We start from the raw sequence: 24,554 nt of genomic DNA on the forward strand, positions 1-24,554 counted from the left end.
CTCTGGGGTCACTGCCATGATTTTTGATAGGTAAAACTTGGTAGGAGTGTTTGTAACTTTTGTGAGTGAAACACAGTCCAGTTTTCCTGCAAAGGCCATGTTTAAAACACAATGACCTTTCCTTGTTTTTGGAAAATAAACTCCATATCCATCACTGTAAACCTGGATGAGACTCCCTTTCCATAGAGGAGTGGTCAGTACCAGAAGGACCCCTTGTCCCTCCTGCATGGTCCTGGTCTACTTCCAGGAGCTCCCAGAGTAGCACCAGGAACCTGGGCTCTCTGGTGTCTAGCCCTTGCTGGTTCTCTGCTTGTTTCCTGGTGCTCTTCTCTTATTTGTCTTCCTAGAGATCACAGACTTTCATGCTTTGATATGGCCAGAACTTGGTTCCAGAATTATTCAAAGAAAAGCGGTGTTTACTACCGCTATCTTTCTTGTGGCTTCCTGGCTATGTGGAAGCTAAACGAAGGTGTTTTATAGAGAAAAAAGAATAAGAGACAGTTTTGATTGTGTTATCCATCCTCCCTCAGATCCCACTTCATGTTGCTTTTATAACTATAAATCTAGCTCATAACTTCTAGCTGGGCTTTAATATGGCATAAAAGAGTGAAGGAAATGTCATGATCAGAACATTTTGCATTTGTTCAGTACAGACTGTTTTACTCTGTCAACATAACATTGTGTTTCTCTTTTAAAAACTACACATTGTCTATTCGTTCATACAAAGAAACCAAAAAAATGCCCAATACTTATACCTTTTTCGGGAGATATGCTTATTGCCTGAACTTCCCAGGTAGTTATTGAATCAGGAGCAAAGTTTTCTACACTAAGAAACAAAAAATAAAATATATTAGGAAGAATGTATAAAATGTAAACATTGTTATTTGCTGAAGTTTGAGTATTGTAAGGAAAAAAATCCATATTCCATTGGTTGTAGAGACAAAGTACTTGCAAATATTCTGAAGTCCTCTGCATCAGAAAACATGTAAAGCTGATATTTATATATATTTTACTGTACAAATTTAGACATATTCACCTAGTCAGGAAGTACAGTACCTATGGTTTCCAGGGTTTTCCACTTCTTCAAAATGCCACCACCAGCTCTCGGGAAAGTAACTGCGCAAGCTGACAGAGGTTTCATCAAAGAATTCTTCATGGTCACTGTGTTCTGTAAAACAGGAGTACGGTTTCTGTCTGGAAGCCTTTGGCTGCTGACCTTACACTGTCTTGCAGGGAGTCAGTACGTCAGAGCATGAAAAATACTCTGAATAAAAATATTTCATCTGTGTTTCATCTTCTACATTACAAAAATACGTTGAAAAAGGAGAAGCACTGACCAAATCTTGTCAATGAACAAAAGATAATTCCTCTTTCCACGTTCAATAACTATATGCTACCAAATGAGAAATCAGTTCCCTTTAGTAATACATAGCAAAGATGTTCCTGCTGTCCCATATTTGTGAAAGACAGAGAATGAAAGGGTTAATCTATGAGAAATTGTAGCAGAAATTGCACTTAGAAAGGGGTCATTTTCTATGCCAGGTAATTTTTTTTTTTAACATGAGATAAGATGTAACATGTGGTCAGAGATAGACTTTGGCGAGTAGAAAGGAAGAAAGAGACAAAATTATTCCTGGTTAAAGTGGCCCCTTCTCATGACGAGGCATCTGGGAGGTACTCAGGTGTTACAACAGTATTACCACTAATAAAATAGTCATGAATCTAAGACCACCTAGAGCCCTGAACGCAGACAGCCACTCACTGCTCTGCTGTCTGTACCCTCCCTGGGATTTGGGCAGGGGACAACAGCTCCTCCACAAGGCTGTTCTGGGCTAAAGTAATTCCTGCCTTTTCTCACCCCAAGAAGTTATCCTGTCCCACTCCCACCTTCCCAGTGTACAGGTGCGAAGATGCAATGCTATGTGGGTGCTGCACTACACTGGGGCCCCCTGCAATGCTGATGTGAAAACTTCCTCCCCAGCCCCACGGCACTAAATGCTCCTTAATCCTCCCTTGCCACCGTATGAAGTGTGAAAGAAGTGGCTCTTGTATGCCATTGTTCCTTACGTCGTCGTGCCAAGCCCACTCTGTTCCTCCGCTTCGCCTCCTTCCTGAGGGCTGTGGTTTTCTCACAGCAGTCCTGGAATGCGCTCCTGCATTCGCGAGAGCCAGACACCCTTGTTAGTCTTTTTGCACAAGGAAACCTCATGGGATTTATTCTCATTCCATCTTGACAGCATTTTTGCAGATCAGTGTTTTGGTATTTGCTGGCTGCAATACAATTAAACCCCAGAATTACTGCTGTGTAAGTAGCAATAAGTGTAAAAGTGTTCATAATGCTCACTTCTGTCATTCTTTGCCATTAACATTAGCTTTTATTGCAACAGTCAAGCCTTCAGCCAGGGACCTGTTCTCCATCCTAAAAACAGTTCACAAACACAAAAGGAAAATACTGGTCCTATAGCATCCTAAATATTCTGTTCTAAGATTTCACTTCACAGTCAGACTGTGAATTAAAAACACCTCCTTGGCAGGTTGAAATTAGATATCTTAATAGAAATAGCCATGGCAGTGTTTTCCTTCTCAAATAAAGAGCCTGATTTCAAAAGTAAGGAAGATGCCAGCTTCAAGCTGTCATGTCTTCCAGCAAGATGTCAATTTGTGTAAAATTATTTTTTTTCCAATTTAGACCAAATATTATACTAACTCACTTCTTAATTGAAGCACAAAGTACCAAAATTTTAAAGCAGAATATAAAGGAAAAAAAATAAGATATATGAAACATTTTCTGGCCATACAAATAACTTTGAAAAGCCTCAATGTCATGACTGATACATGACATCTTATCTAGTAGAAGTACTTCGCATTTGAGAGATTGTAAAGTCATGAATTATTTTCCATTTGCAGTTTTTTTGGTTTAGTTGGCATTTTTTTTTTCAGGTTTCTTTATTGTTTAGTTCTTTTGATGAATGATGCATCAGGTCACGCAGCATAGTATAAACACTTGTGCTAGGTTATGTCACCTAATGAAAGAACTGGGACTAAGAATATCTTGGTATCCTTTACTATGCCATCACTTCTTGCTCCCTCAGATCCTAGCCGGATTCCTTTGCCTTCCCCTGCTAAGCCTTTCAGGCCACCCAGATGAGCAGACATACCAATTCCTGACATTTTCTTCTGAAAATCCAAAGATCTCTTCTGCCTTCTGGTGCCATGGAGGCATTTATATCCTGGGAAGGCAGAACAGAAGAGTTTGTCATGATAACATGACAGGAACAGCCTGATCATTCACATCATTCATGAAGACTGATCTTAGGACCCATCTCAGGACCCATCTCATTCACAGAAGATCCACAGTTTGTCAAGTTACCTGCCTGCCCCATGTGAAGTGGTCACCAAAGGACCAGCAGCCATCATCTGGGCTATCTGATCTTCCAGCATCCAGTGGAAGAACAGAAGAATAAAAATCCAGAAGCAAAGGAGATTTTACAACATCACAATAAAATGTTTCTGGTTTTTAAGCAATCAACCTCACCAGATCTACAGTGTAAACAAACATGTAAAGTAGAGGGCAGATTGCACTTACCTTCCCGAATGCTGGATTGAATTGTATCTGATATAAAAGCCAGACCAACATCAGTAAAAACTTGAACATTATTTGAGCCACCACCTGCAGAACATCCAAGATCATACGAATTCATAGCATTAAATACCTGCCAAATAAAATAGTACGGATGTACTGTACAGGCTTGTAAAGGGTTTATATATATATATTAGAAAAATTCTTGTAGTCTTTGATTCACAGAAGCAAGGCAAACTGGAGGTACAAGCTGCATTTGGAAACTGAGATTAGAGCTAAGGAATGTTTTAGTTAGGAAGTGATTTCAAGCAATGGTATCTTAATTTACAGACTTGTCTGCCATTGCATGAAAATTCCCATCTTAAATATACCATTCATCTTAAATAGACAATAAATTGCAAAAGAAAAAAACATTTTCAAGTTTAGCAAATCAGTGTTTAAGCAATTAATAGCCATTAATTACATTTTGATCCTCACATTAGTCATGGAAAATTTTGTTTGACTAGTAGATACAAAATTTTCTTCTTAGAAATATCTTACTTTTTTGGCTGTAAGCTTATTTTTCTTATTCAGAATAAAAACTGCTTTATCAACCACAGCTAAGGCAACTTTTCCCGCATGGTCCGTTTCAATCTGTAAATGGATGATATCTGTTGGTTCATATATCTCTTGTTCTGTTCTCACTTTAATCTAAACAGAAAAGATTGAAACAAAAAATATCAAATTTGTTAATAAAAAGTGAAGACTCTTTGGGCCAAGAACACTGTCAGCTGTGATTGTCAGCAGCCAGAGGCCGGGGGATGCTTCTGTTTTGTGGTGCTTCTGCCTGGGATCCTGTGTTTTGGAAGATGGAGATGCAGATATTTCTCACTGAAGGAAATCATGGGGAACTAAAAGATGTGTCTTGCAGAATATTGGACGCTGACTTTCAAAGACGAATAAGCACAAATGGGAATTAAAAGTACATGTAAGGGATTTGCTGAACTAGGGTCTTCAACATAATTTTGTTATTTTCCAGTGGAAACAATATTGCCATGAAATACAGGAAAAGACTAATTAATGTACAAAATTAACTGACTTCAACCAGTCTGTAATAATACTACCTGCTTTCTATTGCACACTCGCATTTTTTAACATGACTGGGTAAACTCAGATCTGGTTCTAATGTAGACACTTTGTGGTTTAGGAGGGAGTAGGAACGGTGATTATGAAACTAATACCGAATCCGTAGTAGATATGCCAGCTTGACCATAACTGACTTTTGTCCTTGTATAAATGAAGAATTGGTTTGTGTTTTAGAGATAGATAATTTTTCTTGAAAACTTTTTTTTCCCAATAGACTATCACATCCTTTTTCCAAAACAAATATTTTAATTGTAAAATATAATTTTAGACGGTTGACATTTTTCAGCAGTTGTGTTTCATGCTATTAGGAAAAATTCCTGTCATGTTTTTTCATTTTACCTTATGGTCCCACAAAGGAGGAGGAGGAAAGTGAAAAGAAGGCTTAGAGGGACTCCTATTTTACCCATACTTCATTTTGTAATTTAAACTTTTTTAAAGTGTTTTTGAAATGCTACAAAATCTCAGAAAATTACTTTTAAAAGAAATCAAAAAGCCTGAAAAATTACTTTGAATTTGTTTTTTTTTCCCAATACATGGCTTCACTTTCTTTCATGTGGCACACCTTACTACAAAAAGACAAAGTTTAAAGAGATTCTGCCCCTCAACAATTCTATTGGTGTTTCACTGCAGATTTCTAACATACAGACACACGGGGGGGCTTTATCTCTACAAAACTATATTCTTCATCTTTTTGAGGCACAGCCTGTCCTGCAGAAGAAGGATATCTCTTCTGTCACTCTTGGAAGCCTTTCTGCCATCATTCTTGGGAGCCTTTTCAAGCTATACCTTTCAGCACGAATCCTGACAATTCCCTTTTTTCAATAAAAATGATACGTCTTTCACTTTTTAACCACAGGCCTCCATTTGCTCTGCTGATACTCCATGTTTTTGTTTTCAATTTGGATAAAATAACAGAAGCTACAAGCTCTGGAAGTACCTTTCCTTCACAGACATCCATAACGTCCACCCATACAGAATCGGCAACAATGTCTTGATGGCCCTCATTTGCAATGAAGTAGTAGGCTAAAAAGCGAAAGGCAGGCACCATCTTCTCTGTGATTTTAAGGTTTATTATTTTTTTTGAGGATGGGACCCTTCCCAAAAGCTCAGCTTGTCCCTTTGCCACAACCTACAAGGCAGAAACAAACATAAATAAAATACTGCGAATATACCCTAGAATGGGCATTATGTTGCATAATTTTACACATACATATATGCATATATATACGTAGATATAATTTTCTGAAGTGATTTCTGTTTAAAACATATTCTCTTCTAATGGCACTTAACAGTTTTAATTCTTAACCCGTATACAAGTAGCCTGGAAGAGACTAGCACACAGTGTGGTGGTGAGCCTCTGTTGCAATGGTCTTGTGGCCCAGGTTTGAACACAAATATGCCACCCTCCACTCAATCTTACAGCTTGAAAAAAGGTACCCAGATGTCAGTCTTATCTTTGTCTTCTACAATGACTGACCATCACCCCCACAAGGATATCAGCTTTATTTAATCTGTAATCAGTACTGAATCTTTCAGATGGTGTGAAAAGGTTGGGACAGGAGGTTTCATCCAAAAAACACTATTCAGGATAAAATATCACAGCCTTTAATTGATTTCAGCCCATCTTTCACTATTTAATGCCTTTCTTCCCACACTATGTTAATTATATTAAATTGAATGGAATGAAAAACAGACACAGTGGCAGGACTGACAGTGTTCTTCCCTGAACAAAACATGTGGAGTTTTCCTAAACACACAATGAATGGGCTTCTGGAAGAAACAAAGACATGCTGCAGCCTTCTCTGAAATCCTCACTGCCCTCATTTAGATGACCAAAGTTGAGGAGAAAGCCTTGCTGCTGCACTCTAGCAGTGTCTCTCACCACATCTCCCACACACCCTGCCTAACCAGCACTGCGTCTTCCCAGAGCCTGGCAACACCAATTCCAACCCTCTGCTAAGTCATCCAATGAAAATTAACCCACAAATCTAAACTTAACTCCTAGGGATACAATTATTACAATATATGAGAGTCTTTTTAAAAATAAATGGGAACTGGTGTCTGTGGTGTTTATCATCCTGGGAAATTTAAGCTGCCAAAAGAATTAGGATGAAGAGAGGGAGAAGAGGATTAAACACATTTCACATCCAAAAGATTCACTCCCGAAATGTACCCATGAATACATTTGTCTCCTTCAGCAAAATAAATACTGTGCATTCCTGATCACAGGCTGAGTAAGATGGTTTCCTCACTTTTCTGTCTACAGATCTGCTTTTCAGTTGTAGAATGTTATTTAGGGTCGTAACAGCCAATGCCTTCAGTATCATTCATGACAATCTTTGTAGGAGATAACACTGACCTACTGATTAACTAAACCAAAAGCAGGTAATATGGAGCCATAGTAATACAAAAATCATGTATTATTTGTGAAAAAAAAAGTAGTTAATTATAAAAGACATTTTTTATATATTCAACATCCCGTAGAATAGGACTAGATTTTCTAATTGCAGGGTCAAAACCTTATGTTTATATATAATCTGTCCACAACAAAATGGCCAGTTCTGTAACAGCTGGGGAAAAAAAAAAAGGCATTTATGGGAATCGACCTATAAAAACAATATTATGAGGAAAGAATACAGATTGGAAGGAGTGTGAAAGAACAAGATCTGGATTAAGAGAAATTTGGATTAAGATAAAATTGTTATAGATATCATAGAAGTTATCTGCCTGGGATTTCAGCTTTCAAAGCTGTCAGTTCTTTCAAAAATATCCACATAATTATGCAGACAAACATTACCCCATATGGATCTATTTGCTGTAGACTGCATTAGAAACTACAGACTAAAATTTATACTTACATGTCCTTCTTCAGGAAAAAAATTTACAAAGATTCGTGTATTACATGCCCCAGAATATATATAAATATAAAAAAATAATAGAATTATAGAAATAGTTTTTGGAAGGGACTTATGGAGATCTCTAGTCCAACTGCCTGCTCTAAGACAAGACATCACCAATTTAAGGTTAGGTCAGATGTGGTTTTTCTCTAGTTGAGTGTTGAATTTTTCTGAGGATGGAAAGTACCTAAACCCTCTGGGGAATCTCTTCCAGTATTGCATTCATCATTAGTGAATAGATTTTTCCAAAATGAACCTTCCAGGCCATAATTTTTAGCCTTGGTCCCTTATTATCTTGCATGGTACCATCTAGGAAAGTTTGCCTCTCATTAAAGTTTGAAAGTTTGTCTCTCATTATGTCTGTAATTTCTCTTCAAGTAATTTTAGGTTACTAGTAACTCACTCTGAGTCTCTTCACTAAACTGAACAAGCCCAATTCCTTCAGCTTGTCTTGGTGGATCAGGTGTGCCAGAACACTGATTGTCTCACTTGCCCTTTGCTGGATATTAATAACTTCATAAATATTCTGAGATGTATAATTCCTAAAAGAAATTACTGATATGATACTATTTTGTTTACCATATAATAGAAATAGTCAATCTTTCCACTGCCAGACTGATGAATGTCATTCAAAGTGATGTGTAAAGTGTCTCCAGGTGCCACAACAGCATGTGGGATGCTGATGCTTAGGTAGTTTGGGGAAGCAGACTGGTATCTTTCAGCTCTGATACTGGCTTCAGGTGATTCTAATTTTTCTTTTCCCTCTTCAGCCTTTACCTATCAGGGAAGAAAAAGACAGAGTGAATCAAGGGTCCCGCAGGAGATAGTATACGTCACCATTAATTCATATCTTGATGGATTATTTGGAAAATGCTGTGAAGTGAGATGAATCATTGCCGAGACCTCATTAGCAGAACCTCTCACAAAAAACCAGGATTTTAATTATTTTATTCTCTCACCCCATTTTGTCTCTTGTTCCATTTTAATTTGGTATCTTTCATTCTCGGCTCCTCTGAATGAGAAATAATGCCTCAAAATGACTCAAAAGTGATTTTGTACTCAGATAAGTTTTTTTCCCATTTTATATTGTACACTTAAATGAACCCCCTGAGTGGGCAGATGTAGCCTACTCTCTGGATTGCTCAGGACCTTTTTCTTCACCCTCTTTTCATAATTTCCTATCACTTTCCGTGGTGAGACCTTACAGTCCCATTTCTGTCCTTCATGCCAGCTAAATGAACATCAAAACACTGAAAAAATGCACCACTATAACCAACACATGTATCCCCAAGGCTCTGATGTACCAGAGTGCCTTTCATGTCAGTGAGACATCCCTCAGGCCCCTGGTCTCTTTAAAATATCCTACACAGTCTGAATAAAGCTCTACAGATGGTGTAAAATATGATGTTCCACCCTCTGTGCTAGTTTATTGAAAACTGATCATTTTCACAGTCATTTGTAATTGTGTTCTCAGTTCTTCCCAGTGGTATACTTTTAAATATGGATGTTTGGGTTTTCTTTACCATTATTTCAAGCCTTTGGGCATCTCTGGGGATGTCAAATGTAAGGGGGATTAGGCCCTCTTTATTAGAGAGTGCAGTCTTCTTCATTGGGGGTTTTCCAGGCAAGGTAATAGTAGCAGTGACAGGAAGGGAGCCAGCAGGAGAACCATCAACCAAAGTGACAGATGCCTATTGGAAAAAAAAAGTTTTTGTTACTTAAAGAAAATCCTGGGTTTAAAAAAGGCTTGCAAATAAGAAGCAGTTATTTTTATAAACTCAGAAGAAATACAAAAGTGTACACATTAGTGTTCAAAAATTTGAGCTTTGAGAGAAGGGGGTAGAAAGTGACTCAGTCTGGACTCCAGCTAAGGTAAAAATCTGTCAGTAAGGATTAAGAGCTGCCCTAGATATTTACTTGGCATCTATTTGGTCTAAGCTGATCCCAGAGACATTTGTCTTCAACTATTATAAGGTAAATTTATGACTTCAACTTGTTGTAGAAAACTCTGTAGAAAAACTTGAAGGTGTGAAGTTTAAAACAGTAAAAATTTCAATGCATTTTTTAAAAAAGGTAATATGCTGTTTTAGTTTTCAGAATTCTAATTTGACAAGGGACTAATTTGATACAATATTATTAATTTAATATTTTGATATGGAAGTGAGGAAGAGATTGCTGTTTTATAAAACCTTGTAGGACAACAGTACACATTGACTTCCAGAGCAGAAAACCAGCATTTTCTGGCTGCTTGGGCTCTGAGCGTACAGAAACAAGACAAACCAGACACAAACTGTAGGTCTATGTTGGATCTATTCCTAAAGGTCTCTGTCCTATAGAGCTCCCATTGGATCAGATAAGGAAAAAGGGCAGATACAAATGCATTTCTTTAGAGGTAAAGATACAATCAGCTAAATACTACATACCACAACAGAGAAGGGGGCTCCAGGCACAAAATGCTTTTTGGTATTAGACAGATCAACAGCATAAGGAGATTTCACAAACTTCACATTGCTCAGTTCCTCTTCCCTCATCTCACCACCTATTAATATCAAACAGTACATGTTGCTATGAGGGCAATAACTACGTACTTGCATATAACCACAACATCTCTCATTTCTGTTTCCAAGATTAGTTTCACCTTTAGCAGCATATATAAAGGAAAGTAAAATATGATTCCCACACAAGAGCTTCAGTTTTTAGAAGAGGATGAATAAAAATTCCTCTCTAATACATGAATTGGAACAAAGTACCTACAAACAAAGGGCACTCTACCCCAGGAGCCACTGCAGCCACACACCTCCCTTTCTGAGCTGTTGGGGCTCCGTTCCTGGGGAAAGGCTCCATCAAAGACTAACATAGAAGTTACTCAGAACTGGTAGAGGGGTTGGGACCTTAGATCTCTAATCTTCTGAAAGATTTTTTTTTCATTTTCAGCTACTAGTGACAGTTAATATTACCTAATGCCATCTTCTGCAACTTGCAGCTTGAGCAACTGCTTTCCATCTGAGATTATTCTAGTTAAAACAGTAATTCTTCTAGTTACACCACTACCAATAACTATATCTAAAGAAACTAGTTGCACAACTTGTTTTAAACCAAATGCATTTAGAAACATGTTTCAACATCCTTATTTTCCACTTTAGCTCTCCAAGGTTGAGAGGTGTCAGTAAAGCCCACTACCCTTTCCCTGTCATGCATGTAATTAGTACCAAGCCCAGCAAGTACACAAGTGTGAAGGTAGCCTGCCTGTGGCAGAAAGAGGCAGCATGCACAGCGTGGTAGAGACCATGGCTCACCATGAGATCTTGTGCCCATCATGATGGTATAGTAACAGGAGTACTTCCAGCCCCTTTTACCCTTGCCATAAATGTTGTGGCAATAGTGCATGCTAGCACCTATAGCAGGTAATACTAAAGAACTGCACAGCTGCAGTGAATCTGGCTTAATTTTAGGATTTTAAGGAATCCTACTTAATGTATAGGATTTTTAGGAATTTATGGAATTCTTGTAATTCTAAACTAAGTAACTAGACTCCTTCTATAGCTGTTGGGAACAGACACCTCTGGAGTGCAGTTTAACCCATCCATTCTCTATACTGACTACACAAAATACCTGAGCTCTGACTAGATACTTTACGTTCAGATATCTAAAATAAAGGGGATCGATTTCCCTACGAAGAAAAAGAAAAATCTTGCCCCTGTTGGAAAGGTCAGCTTTGTCACAGATTTAGCTTCAGAAGTTAGCTCCATTATTACCTGTTACTGTCTGTTTCCTAGAAGAACAATTGCAAGCAACCATTAGAAACTCTGGAAGACATGCTCCAGGCTCATGTCCCAGATGAACAGCAAGACCAAGCAATTTGGACTATACTGTGCTTGTGCATATGCCAAGTACCACAGTCTAATAAAATTGTGGGACATAAGAGGACAAACAGGACTCACAAGGGTTAGATCCTCCTCTGCATTGCACTGTGGCTCTAATACGTATGCCTTACCTCTAACCTGACAGCTTAGCCTGCTGAGGTACAAAGCAAGCTAAGATATCAAGTGCAACTAATAAATTTATATATATGGAAGGAATGGAGGTGGCTAGGGCAAGTGATCAACAGGATCTTATGGGGATTAATTTATTTGCATTCATACATGTGTCTGATGCCACTTCAGAGGGACTAGGATATCTCAGATATCCTCACAGAGCTATTTCATGTGGGACAGACCCCATAGGACAGTACTCACAGGAGACCTGAGTACTTCTGGAGCAGCAATGGAAGACAACACAGGATCACACAGGGCATTTAAAGTGGTCAGGATATTTGGGTTCAGATAAGTGAATACCACACAAAATGAAGTTTTTGTACACAAGGGGGTCAGATGAAAGAGGCTGTCAGGCACTATAGCATGAGGAAGCTTTGCAGCAAAGATTGATCCAGGTGCACAAGATTTCCCACATGAAGGATTACAGTAGAGAAAGGTCAATATAAATATTACAGACTGTATCAGCTAAGCCATAGTGTACTCACTTGCAGTTTCTACAGTGGTAACAGCAACATATAAACAAAACCCTTCCAGAGTGGAAATGCTCTTCCTTAATTTCTCTTCCAAAAGTAGTGTATTTAAAGTAACTCTTCCTTTCCCATTTTGAATCTAAAACAAAAGTGAAAGAAAAAGGAAAACAAAAAAAAAGGGGAATTGACAACCTTTTACTGGTTTGTTGCCACTAGAAATAAAAAAGTGTTGCTTATATCATGACTATGGTATTGCAGGGTTCTAAGTTTCCAGAAATTCTGACAATATTCAGCTTAGGTACAATAAATCAAAATAGTTCCACTGAATACTTACAGATAGCTGTTGCTCCAGGCCTGGAACAAACACTTTGTTTTCATTTTCATCAATGATGCCAAATCGCACATATGCAGCACCTTGAATTTCTTTCCCATAAGAGTGTCTTTGAAAGGAAGAAAAGCAAGGAGGTGAATTTTTGCCTTAATAAAAAACAAGCATAAATCAGACATCATTTTATGTTGAAATAAAATTGGAATATTTGTAGGCATCCCATCTGTAACTAATACCTTGAAAACAAAAATTAGTCCTACTCACTTGTAACTCAAACATGAAAACTTTTACTGACATGTGTACCAAGTAGTGATTTCAAAAGCAGACATATATATGGAGTAAATCATGTCGGCAGAATCACATGTCGAGACACTATCTGACAAAATTTGTACCAGAGTAAACAAAACTTTTTTTTTTTAATGAATTAACGAGAGCTTTAGTTGCACAGTGAGGTCTCACACAACTCATCCCCCTCAGAGAGAGCAAGGGAGGTATCCAGTTTCTTTAGCTTCGATGCACAGCTAATTCCTTTGTATGAGACACCTCATGAGAAAAGCGTTTGAAATAAGGGATCAGAGAATCATTTCAGGGACTGGCATGAAGTATTTAGTTCCTCTGAAGATGTACAGAGACAGATCCTATCTACTGATATTTTAATACATGCATTAGGTACAGTAGATACCCTCTACCCCACATCTCCCCTACAGATTGAGGCAGTATAGCATAAGGTTCACTTGTAAGTGAAATATTTACCAGATAGGTATCTGTCCAGAACACCCCTGGACGTTGCATATAGGTCATGGAGAGAGAGGATAGGGCATGTGGGACATGTTGTACCTGGCTCCTTACTCAAGGAAACCCCGGCAGATGGAATCCTCTGGTAGCACAGTGGAGGATGCTACATGTGCTACATGAGACTTGTCATGGCCATAGTGTTGTCTTTTGCCTGTGGAAATCCTCCTTTATCTCAGTTCTGTAATGGCTTATTTTTGTTTAAACAAAGCCTCTTTCAAATTGACCTGATCAGCAGCACTGATCTATACCAATGAAAGCAACTGAGATGCAGTTCTTATGAAAACTCCATTAAATTCCAGAACTAATAATGGTGGGAAACAATAGTAAATATACCAAGTAACTTTATTACATGCATGGCCAGTTCAGAGAAATAAGTTCAATTATCAGGAATTCCATTTTGATGAAAGTCAGGCAGCACCACTAGGACATTTTCCAATAGACAAAAGAATTACATGCAGTTATTAAGACCTTCTTAAATAATTATGATGTTAATGAGTATTGAGATATATATGAAGTTTATAAACTCAAAAATGAGTGCTGCAATAGCATAGAGAAAATTTTAGAAAGGATTAAAATTAAAGCCAGTGATTTGATATTACTTCATATCACAGTATCAAGCAATCATGATTAAAGCTAGTAATTCAAAACAACCAAATAAAGAATTGCAGGTGATCAAGAGGAGATTAGAAGAGTTGAGTTCAGCCAAGCAAAAAGAAGTGGATATAGGATTCTGTCTGCTCTCTCAAGGTGTGCTGGGGAAGGAAGGACCAGCAGAGTTAAGGGCAGAGAGCAGAAGTCCAACAGGATATACACTGCTCAGGGATAAATTTAGATTAGAAATAAACCCAGATAAGAAGTAGGGGGAATGGGGGATCAGTATTCCACTTGGATACAGTTCCAGGGTCCATGTAGCAAATCTAATGACTATGCTCTGTTTGGACCAGGTTAAGTAAATTAAACGAGTACAGTGCTGTTGTACTGCAGCCAGCTGGCAGAGCTCAACCCATCCCCACTCTACTAAACAGCAAAGTGGTCACATAAATACCTTGGGTTGACCTTGGTTCATGCTTCTTCCTAAAAAGGTTTCAGAAATTGTCTGGGGAGTGCTGCATTGAAGAGGTCAAGCCCTTGCCATAGACCAGCTGAGCCACTGGCAACTAAGCTCTGGGGCTTGGAACCCAGCTGAAACTGTTTAATTGACTGACCAGGTGGCTCAAATAATTTCTCTGGTATCATGTTGAAATGCAGACAAACTTCCTACTGTATGAGGATAATATTTGAATAAAATAATAATTCATTTGCTGCTCTTAATTTGGAGGGCTTTCTAGAGTCAAACACAAGGTGAAATATGAATGGTCACAGTAGTAATGATGCATTAGTCACATGCACTCACATAGAACCATAGAAGCAGTAAGGTTGGAAAAAGTCTAGCTATTAACCCAGCACTGCCAAGTCCACCGCTAAACCATGTCCCTAAGTGCCACATCTACGTGTCTTCTAAATATCTTCAGGGATGGTAACTTTACCACTTCCTGAGCAGCCTGTTCAAATGCTTGACAGTCCTTTCAGTGAAGAAATTTTTCCTAATATCCAATCTAAATCTCCCCTGCTGCAACTTGAGGCCATTTCTTCTTGTCCTGTCACTTGTTACCTGGTAGAAGAGACTGACCCCTACCTCACTACAATCTCCTTTGAGGTAGTTGTAGAGAGTGGTAGAGACCCCTTTTATCCAGGCTAAACAACCCCAGCTCACCAGCTTTGTTGCTCTTCTCTGGACATGCTCCAGCACCTCAATATAGTGCTGAGCTCTGATCCTGCTGGCCACACTATTGCTGATACAGGTCAGGATACCACCGGCCTCCTTGGCCACTGAAAAATGTTAATAATTAATTCCTATTTAACTAAAGGTTACTGTAAGCCAAATGACTTCTATGGTTAATTATTGTCAGTGCTTAATAAAGGCTCAAACTTTGGTTGTATAGAGCAGGATTTTTTATTCTTATTTGCATATTACCTTAGCAATTTCTATACTTAGATCTTTCCTCCCTTCTGTATTGACTGTCTTCTCTCTTCTATTTGCATCAACTACTAAGATAGACACAAACTGTGCAATGGTAACTTATCAATAAGATACTCTTATACTATTCAATTATGTGTATGTTTCTAAAAGACAATACTCAAAGAGGTTTTGCCTAGGAAACTTAATTATACAAGTTATTCTATAGAATTAGTAAGTTATAAGAATGAAATTCTCTGCTAAAATATCTCCCAACAATGTCACGTGTATATTTATATATTATTCAAAAATAATTGCAAGCCATTAATGGTCAAAATACTAAAAGTGAATGGATACAATAAGCTTTACAGGTCAAAAAGAAATAATCATTATGTAATAAAATATAAACAGTTCACTTTCCACTATCTTGCATTATTGTTACCATACAAAAAATTTGCCCACTGTATAACACTACATATATTTAAGAGTACTGGCTGAAATAACTCTGTGTGATCCTATTCTTGCTTTTGTGCTAAAGAATGTTAAGGGATATGGTGAATCAACCTCAAAAGCCATGAGGTGCTGATTTTTGTTTTAAGGAGTTGTTCTTAGTGACAGTCTAACACTACTTGCTGATACTGCATGGTCAGCTCTTCCCTGACACATCAAAATTGCCTGGAAATGGATCTGAGCTTTTGTCTATCTAGGGAGAAATAAACAGAATAACTAATTCAGTATTATGTAGATAACACAGAGTACCTTATTTCAGGAGATGTATTCTTCCATATCAACTATCCAGTGTGTTTGACAATATCCTAAAACCCTTCTCTGATAGTACTGGTAAATATTAATTTCTGATTTTTAAAGACATAAAAATTAGATTCCTCACTTCTAAATATTAATTTCTGATTTTTAAAGACATAAATATTAGATTCCTCACTTCTTTGAAACTGAATGGATTTCTCCCAACTATGAAAGAAGACCAACTGCTTCCACATGCCTGTTGTTGTTTAATAAAATTTACTTCTCTTCAGAAAAAAAGAGAAAAATGTATCTAGTTCTGATTTAGTCATTCTCTCAACAGGCAGTTTCTTAGTATTTTGACTCCTATTAAACTTGAAAATTCAACAGTCAAGAAGGTTTGAAAGATGTTGATAAGCCACTGCTAGTGTACAGCAAATTTAGATCTATCAATTTGTGCTCAAAAATACCAGAGCCACAGAGCACTAAATGCTTATTCAATTTCAGTTGTCTGATTCTTCAAAACTGTTAAAAATATTTTGATGGGTTAACTTTTCACTCTCTGACTTCCTAAGTTGCTCTGTGTTTGATGCCATTCTAATTTGGTATGGGACCAGGTATAACTTATTTTTCATTGAGCCCTGACTCAGGGTCTGGCCAGTCTTGTAGCCATGTCTCATCCAGACCAGTGTTGCACTACTGTGCAGCAACAAACATATGTGTAGTGATGGACATGGAAACTCCTCTGATTAACTGTATTTATTACCCTGGAAACATTTCTGCAAACAAGCACTAGCTTACAAACTTCACTGGGCCTTGAAAAAATAAATACCCAAACTTGAATCCATTTCTACTTGAATTAAATAACACATCTGAGGCTTTAGAATATTTCTAAATGTAAGAAGCAAAAGTATAAAGAAAACCAGGTGATCAGTTTGCCTGGAACCTTACCGAGCAACACAAAGGAGAATCCTAAATAGTCACCTTTACTAGCAAACTAAAATATTCAGAAAATCTTGCTCACCTTAATCACCATGACTTGAACCCAGGTAGAATTTTACACTGATGTCTCAAGTCATTAGGGGAAAAAGAGAGTATGTAAGATTAGTCAGATTCAAGTAAAGCCAGAAGTGGGTTAACTGTTAATGACAAGAAAAAGGAAGAAGCTGCAAAGTTCACAATCTACTTATCTGCCTCCTGAAACAACCTGACTCTGAGCACACCTACTTTGCCTCGATATCAAACACAAAGCTTTCATTCCAGATGTGGTAGTATGGCTGCAGTGGGATGAGTTTGACTTCAAAAGATGGAAGTTCTGCATGAAAAAAAGAAGGTGAAAGGTCATGACATGCAAGTTTCAAACATATCTTAAACTTCTGGCACGTGGCAACACCTACTGAGAGGATGCAGCTGCATTGAGGGGATGTTTTAGTTTGAATCAGCAGTGCACTATTGAAGCAAATCTCTAATCATCTTCCCTTATTCTGCTTTGCTTCATATAGTGGAGCAGTCTTTGAGCCCACAAAATTAATTTATTCATTTATTTACAATGAAATTAAGCCAGAAGATAAATTCCAACTGCTACTGGGCATTAAGTGCCCTGGACTAGAAGCAGTCTGAAGTAAACCCACCCTGAAATGGGTTGAGTGTGGACATGAGATCCCCAGCATCAGCTGTGTCACTTTGAATTTGCTCCTATAAAGACAAACTATTTGCTCCTGTAGATATAGTCAGGGTAATTTGCTTCTGCATGTAGGTGTTTGTGGAGGATGCAGTAGTCTCCACTATTCTGTTACATTCGCTACCTAAGGCGAAACCAGATTTCTTAAACTGAGATTTTCATACAATCCTGAGGTTTTCTTTTGTCTTTAAGAAAAAAACCCCAACAAAATAACAAACCCACACTAACTTTTACAAGAAGGCATAATTTCAGTGCAAATAAATCAAGCAATTTCTTATGCCAAATTGTTAAATTTTTACATTTTTATTTTTCCCACAGTGCCTTTACCATTGCTCAAAAAAAACTTCTTTGAGTATAGGAACTCTCATAAACTTCCAGACTGAATTCTAGAGAGAAAACAGGCAGGTTTTTTTTCATCATAGTCTTCACTGGAAACTTTAGGAGAATTGCAATGACTTTAAAAGGGAGCTCATCTCATTCTTTTTTTTCTGCAGTAGGAGAACCCTTACGATGTTTGGTGAAAAATGTTAAAAAAGTGTTAAAAAAGATACTAAATCTGTATATAAATAAAGGTGTTTCTCTTTTCAAATACAAGTGGAAGCCATACAAAACCAGAGTTTTCCTTCTGTGCATCAGAGATAGCAATGATGCACAGAAACACTGTAAAATTTGTCCTTACTACCTAAGTAGAGCCAGGTTTAATCACTGCAGTATATCTTTTAACACATAGTGGTAACTTCATATATTCAAAATGCAAATTTAATATTCTCTTACCATATTTTTTAACTTCAAATTCAGCAGAAACATTAGACATTTCATGGTGGTGAAACCAGGCTTTGATTTTCCAAGTTCCAGGCCTAAAGTTCAGATTCAGTAGAAAATAGTTAATTAGGATTCCTCAGATATTTGATGATGCCAATATATAAATTATCACTAAACACTAATATTTTCCTTATTTTGATCTCATCCTAAACTAATTTATTAATGGATTTCTCTTTGCTAGGAGGAGCCAGCAACATATTTCCAAATGTCCTAGAAAACACTCAAAATAACTGTACGAGGAAGTACAAGATAACATATTTGCAAACCACATGTAACATGTATTACCTTTGAAAGTCCTCAGAAATAGAGCACTCATCAAATATTTCCTATAGCTTATATTCATTGTGATATCAGAATCAACTTAGCATGCAAGAACACACTGAATATTAAGTAAAAGCCTGACCTAAAATGATTAATATTTAATAATTAAGATATAATTAATGACACTTTGCAAACTAAGCTCTTGCAGAAGTGCTCTCTTGAATGAAGCCATACATTGGAGCAGATATTTACGCAGTTTTTTTAATTTTCCCTTATCAGGATACATGCTGCTAATTACAGCATATTAACATTAAATTCTGGACTCAAGTCTCCAAGATGAGGTGCTTAAAGGTAAAAAGATATTAACCATAGGCTCAGTCTTTGCCCTATGGTGAGAGAACGACAATTTTGAAAAGTAATTCTAGCAATTCAGCAGTTAAAAATCTTAACCTACAGGTTTTCATACACAAGGCACAGCAATAACGTACTCAGCAACGTCAGGTATTTCAAAATGTTCACTGAACACTGCCTTTATTTTCCGATCTGACTTTTTAACCACCATTCCTTTTGAATTCTGTTGAGACAGAGAAAGTAAACATGAAATTATGCACCAGGTGTCAAACATTTACATCCAAAAGTTCAAGTTCTTATACTAGTCCTATGGAAGAGAAAATTCTTCTCTGACTTTCCTACTTTAATATTCATGTCATGTTTCCCTCCATGCTCCTGATATCAGCCAAAACCAACCAGAAATATCTTACTATATGTAAATACTGAGAGGAGTCAAAGCTATAGTTTTGCTCTTACATCTTTTGTGCAAGTTATTCATATTTCCTGTGTTGAAGAAGAACTCATCAACAGTGTTTTTGCATACTTACTAGCACAGCAACTGTAACCGTGTCATCTGTTGGCCTCATAGCATTGTCCAGAATGAAGATCCTGTATTTTACTGTTTAACAGAAGAATAAATACAGTCACATATTTTTTTTTGGCCTTTCTAGAGAGTAATTATTACAAGCTGTAAAATGAGTTACTGAATTTGGTATTTATTGAATTTAGTATTTACTGAATTTCTTTTAATGAAAATAAGTCTGAGAAATTTCAAAAAAGAATTGCATTCTCCCACAGACTTTGGGAGAAGTTACCTGACCAGAAAACCTCTTGAAGCAAGTCCTGAAAATTACTCACTTTTATATTCATTCTGCAATCGAGGCCTGAAACCAAACTCAAGAACTCTGTTTACTTCCATCTCTTATTACTTAATGAAATTGTTAGGTAAGAAAGCAGTTGTGGTCTTAAAGAGCAAAGGACACATTGCTGGCGGCGCAAGCAGGACCAATATGAGTTTTGGTTTTTTGCAGGTTTCTCACAAATTTGTTTGCCAAAGGAATGTTGTCATTAAGCTTTTTGAACAAAAAAGAGCAGATTTTGTCTGGCTCCTGTTAGAATGACTCTTTGGCTCCAGTGGCATTTCCACAAGGGTTGCTACAATGCACAGTGCAGACCCTGCAGAAGTCCTGGCTGCAGGAAGGATCAAGTCATTGTTGCTTTTTCTAATCATGCCCTTGTAACATCTATATTCAACATTCAAAATGCAGCATTTGTATTTTAACCTTTGGAACTTTGTGTGTATATAGGCTTGTCTGTTTGAATGAAAATGTAGCCTTTCTTGGAGGACAGGAGGATGCGAATGCTCTGAACGGCCTTAGGAAGCTCCCTGCTTTCAGTGACCAGCAGAACATATGGTTGATTACTCTTCTTGAACAGGTTCTGTTGGAGAGTCCCTGGTTTGACCTGAAGAGGACAAAAGGGAAAAATCCACGGAGTCAGAGATGAGCCTGTTGACTTTGGGGCCACATAGATGAGGCCCCAAAACAACTGAAGTGCTTAAATAATTTTATTAGCACCATTCGACAGAAGATTCTCAATTATATCTTTCTCACTGGGGGTTATATCTTTCTTCCTAGATGAATATTTCTTTTAAAGTATAGATACTATCTAATCCTTTATTTTCCATCATAGAAATACACTTTCTTCTGTTCAATGGCAATAACTCAAGCCTGGTGACTTTTCTTCAATTTACATGCTTGTTGAGTTCCAGTCACCATGTATCCTGTAATCCGTATTATGCTAAAATCTTGTCTGTGAAATTGGTGCTTTACTTCATGCAGTTTTATGTGATGCTTCTAAACATCACCTTCAACAGGAACCTGATCTGAAAGCTCAGCTGTTAGCTTTGGGGGAAACTGAGCAGAGCTAAACTAAGTATTGCTGTGCTGTTTTCCAACCAGCTAGCCCAAACCAGTGCTAATGAACAAAATGCTGCCAGACTTCAAAGAATCATGGCAGAAGCAAATGATGCAATGCAGGATGTAAAGAACTAATCCACTTAAGAGCTTGCAGAAGCAACACAGGCTTTGTTCTGAGAGACAGCACATTTTTAAAGGTTTCTCTGGTTTTGTAACATGGTCAGTAGTAAGTCGAAAATATGAATGCAGTTGTAGTTTAAGTGATGCAGAACAACAGTGATAAAACAATTAAACTGAACTTATCACCATGTGACAAAATCTTGAGCTTGTTATTTGGGCACAAAAGTGCACTTACAACCACCACTTAAATTCCATTAGGTGTTCTTTTATTAGCTGGTTGGGTGAATATGGTGCAACTGTCACTGGAAATGGTGTTCTACCACGTGTCTCTAGGAATCAGTGTTGTCTCTGTCCCAACCTATTCCTAGTACAAATTATGTGCTTTTTATCACTTAATTAAAAAAATGTACATCACTGTGATGGCAGACTCACCATTATTTTTTTCATCTCCTGGTAGTCATTATTTTGGTTAAGGTTAAAGATGATCCTGTCTGATAGGAGCTGATTTTTAAGCTCATCTTTGAAGTACGCAGTAACTCGCACAGGACTCTGTGCTCCGTGGACTTGAACTGTTATTGTCTCGTATGTGCCCAAATGTACCACATTTGGAGCAGTAATAAGAAATCTAAAACAACAGACAAACAGATTGTCCAGTATGCTCAGTGATTGTCCAATCAGTACAAATTTTAAAGAAAAAAGCAGACTCTCACAGAATAGCTGAGCTTGGGAATTGTGGAGATCAACTGATCTATTGCCCTTGTTAGTCAGAATAGAGGTTAAAAGTAGACAGTTTCTCCTCAACTGATCCCCAAATTCTGAGCCATCACATTTAACTCCTACAAAACATCAGTCCCTATACATAGAGAAAAAAACTTGCAACATGTCCCAGGGACCACATATTCAATTTATAGCCTGGTTTAACTCAGACGAAGTTTTACAAACCCAAATTTCTTAAACAAAATGAGGCCATGCATTGAAAGACAATGAATACATATTCATAAATACATATTTAATGTTACAAAGTTATGTATCTTCGTGTATTAGCACTTACATTATGACAGCTTATGCTTTAATATGTCAGGAGAAATCAATTTCCTATCTGACCATGTGTATGAGATTACAAGTAGCTGATCTTCATTGCAATATCACTGTTTGTGAAATGCAGGAAATGAGACACCACAGAAGGTAAGACCACAGCCCTGGGAAGGGTTGAGCTGGAGGCTAAACTGGTTAGGATTTCTTTTTTTCTCTTTATTACTTTCCTTTATTCTAAACTCTGCTCTGGTGCTTCTTAGCAATTAATTTCATGACCATTAAAATGTAGATCATTATTCTTGCTCTCATTTTTTTCCAGGATATTTTACACACAAAAATCAGAGAACTATGTCAAAAGTCATGTCATCACTCTTCACATATAATGTCACATACACAAAGAATAGTTCTCAGTTCAAGGAAGCTGCTTTTGGAGAATTATTATTCTGCAAAAGAATTCTAAAATGAAAGGTAAATGATTTTGCTATTATCAGACTGGGTTGGCTGAACTTTCTCTTTTTTACTTTTTTAAAATAATGTTTCTTCTTTCTTAAATGTATAAAATAAATGGTGGGATATAGCAATCAGGGAATAAAACTGATATTTAATTTCATTCACTCAGAGTCTGTTGGTTCTAGCAAAAGGTGACACAAGACCTGACTTCACATATGGAAAATAGAGAGTAATGCTTGCTCTCTGACATAGTCTACAGAAATTCAAGGTATTTTTTTTTTCCTGAGGAATAGTTAGTTGCTTTGGTTGTTTAAAAGTTTACCTATGTAATAGCTCAGTGAGGTGTGGTCACTAGCCTACACTGCCCATAACCTCAGCTAGCCAGACCCAGGCCAGATCTAGTCTCAAAGCATCACGCTATTTTTCTAAGGTAATGTTCAATTTCATACAACTGATAAATTCAGCACCTTGCGTTTCCCACATCCCATTACCTCAGGGAAAAAAATCTATCTCAGTCCCCTTTTCCACTAAGACTTTTTTCACAGGTGACAAAGATTGTGCTTTACTAATGATGAAGTATGTCTCAAGATGCCCCACAGGTACCCCAACACCAAGTTTTTGTGGGGCTGTGGTTTTCATGCTGATGTGGACACTGGAGTTCAACACCAGGCTGCAGGTAGAAGTCTGCACCTGGATGACACACCATCAGAAAAGAAATAAGTATTTGGGGCTAGAGATAACCTCAAAGGTTACCTGATATGGAAGGGGAAGAAAGTTTGAACTGACAGCCCAAATATCTCACCAAAGCTCTCCTCTGAGTATGGTAAATACCTGCAAGCATTTGATCATCATGGGAACAAAGAAAGAGTCTCTTCTGCTGTACCTCTGCCCTACAGATAAAGATCAATTTGAAGGACCTTTAACGTACTTCACAGGTTTTCTCAAAGAGTAACACCTATTTCCCAAACTCAGGAATTTGTCCAACTAGAAGAACCAGTATCAACACATGTAAGTCTCCGCTAAAATAGAGGATAAATACAGAAAAACACTGAAGCTCGCCCAAAAGTGAAACCTTTGCTTTCTGCAATGTATAGCTCAATTACAGAGATATTGTTTCCGAAGATTTTTCAGTCCAGTACATGTCATAAACAAAAGGTGAACAAACAGCAATAACAGAAGGAACAACATGCTTTAGTGGGATATTTTTAATTATTCATTACTAAGTGGAGGTCTCTTCCCTTAAAAGTGCCTTAAAAGGGCTGTTTTAAGCTTTTTACCTCTTACCTATTTAAGATTGCACAAATTTTCAGTGATCTAAGAAACTGGCTTTGTTGATTCTCTATTGAGAGAAAGAATATTTCCTACTTTCTCTTCCAAGGGATAGGATTTAAGAATTGATAACAAAATGTACTTACGATGGTGCTTGCTGTGTATCGGACAGCAGCAAACAAAAGCTCATGAACAATGCCAGCCTTTCCATTGGAAAACTCTACAATATCTGCAAAACAGAAATACCAAAGAGCCACAGTCAATTTAGGTCCATGCTGTAAGAAATGGGCTGATGGCACATTGCAGCAAAGAATATTACCTATCCTGGTTATTTATTAATGACTTGCAAAATGGTGCAAGCAAACATGATGGACATGCTGGTGATGTGCACATTAATACCCCAGGGACAGACATTCTGGACTAAGACACAATTTTACATTTGATTATTCATCCATTCTCTTCCCAGCTTCAACATTTTGACATGAGAGCAACTAAAAGTCAAGTGCAGAGACAAGTTTTCACAAATACTGCAAAGGCATCCCAAAATCAAACTAGACACTGTGGCTAAAAGAGAGGCTGTAAAGCATTTCTAAGTGGGGACAAATGCAAGTGACAAGGCCGTTCTCTATGCCATTACTTAACCCCAGGCATTACTTAACCCCAGCAAGGTGAGAGAAAGCTCCTTCTGGTTTATATAGCAC

At 37.5% G+C, this 24,554-nt stretch overlaps 1 protein-coding gene across 4 annotated transcripts in view; it reads right to left on the bottom strand.

The window, feature by feature from the left end:
- Window positions 1–24,136, bottom strand: part of LOC103762448 (complement C4-like) — a 47,645-nt gene extending 23,509 nt beyond the window's left edge. The window contains exons 1-19 of one of the 4 annotated variants that reach the window (XM_018071502.2): window positions 24,000–24,136; window positions 21,532–21,724; window positions 20,344–20,524; window positions 19,609–19,679; window positions 19,219–19,304; window positions 18,422–18,504; window positions 17,194–17,281; window positions 12,441–12,546; window positions 12,122–12,245; window positions 10,026–10,141; window positions 9,126–9,293; window positions 8,182–8,379; window positions 5,643–5,834; window positions 4,121–4,270; window positions 3,587–3,713; window positions 3,159–3,230; window positions 2,068–2,271; window positions 1,057–1,168; window positions 756–826 (exon numbers count right to left, since the gene is read on the bottom strand). In XM_018071502.2, the coding sequence (XP_017926991.2) occupies window positions 756–826; window positions 1,057–1,168; window positions 2,068–2,271; window positions 3,159–3,230; window positions 3,587–3,713; window positions 4,121–4,270; window positions 5,643–5,834; window positions 8,182–8,379; window positions 9,126–9,293; window positions 10,026–10,141; window positions 12,122–12,245; window positions 12,441–12,546; window positions 17,194–17,281; window positions 18,422–18,504; window positions 19,219–19,304; window positions 19,609–19,679; window positions 20,344–20,524; window positions 21,532–21,724; window positions 24,000–24,064 (2,407 nt within the window). In that variant the 5' untranslated portion in view covers window positions 24,065–24,136. Of the gene's footprint in view, window positions 1–755; window positions 827–1,056; window positions 1,169–2,067; window positions 2,272–3,158; window positions 3,231–3,586; window positions 3,714–4,120; window positions 4,271–5,642; window positions 5,835–8,181; window positions 8,380–9,125; window positions 9,294–10,025; window positions 10,142–12,121; window positions 12,246–12,440; window positions 12,547–17,193; window positions 17,282–18,421; window positions 18,505–19,218; window positions 19,305–19,608; window positions 19,680–19,918; window positions 20,308–20,343; window positions 20,525–21,531; window positions 21,725–23,999 lie in introns of those variants that run through there. The other 3 variants (XM_018071500.2, XM_018071499.2, XM_018071501.2) reach the window with 3 other exon arrangements.
- Between the last annotated feature and the right edge of the window lie 418 nt (window positions 24,137–24,554).

This window comes from Manacus vitellinus, unplaced genomic scaffold (assembly GCF_001715985.3).
Source record: "Manacus vitellinus isolate BGI_N305 unplaced genomic scaffold, ASM171598v3 scaffold_2_pilon, whole genome shotgun sequence".
Lineage (NCBI taxonomy): Eukaryota > Metazoa > Chordata > Aves > Passeriformes > Pipridae > Manacus > Manacus vitellinus.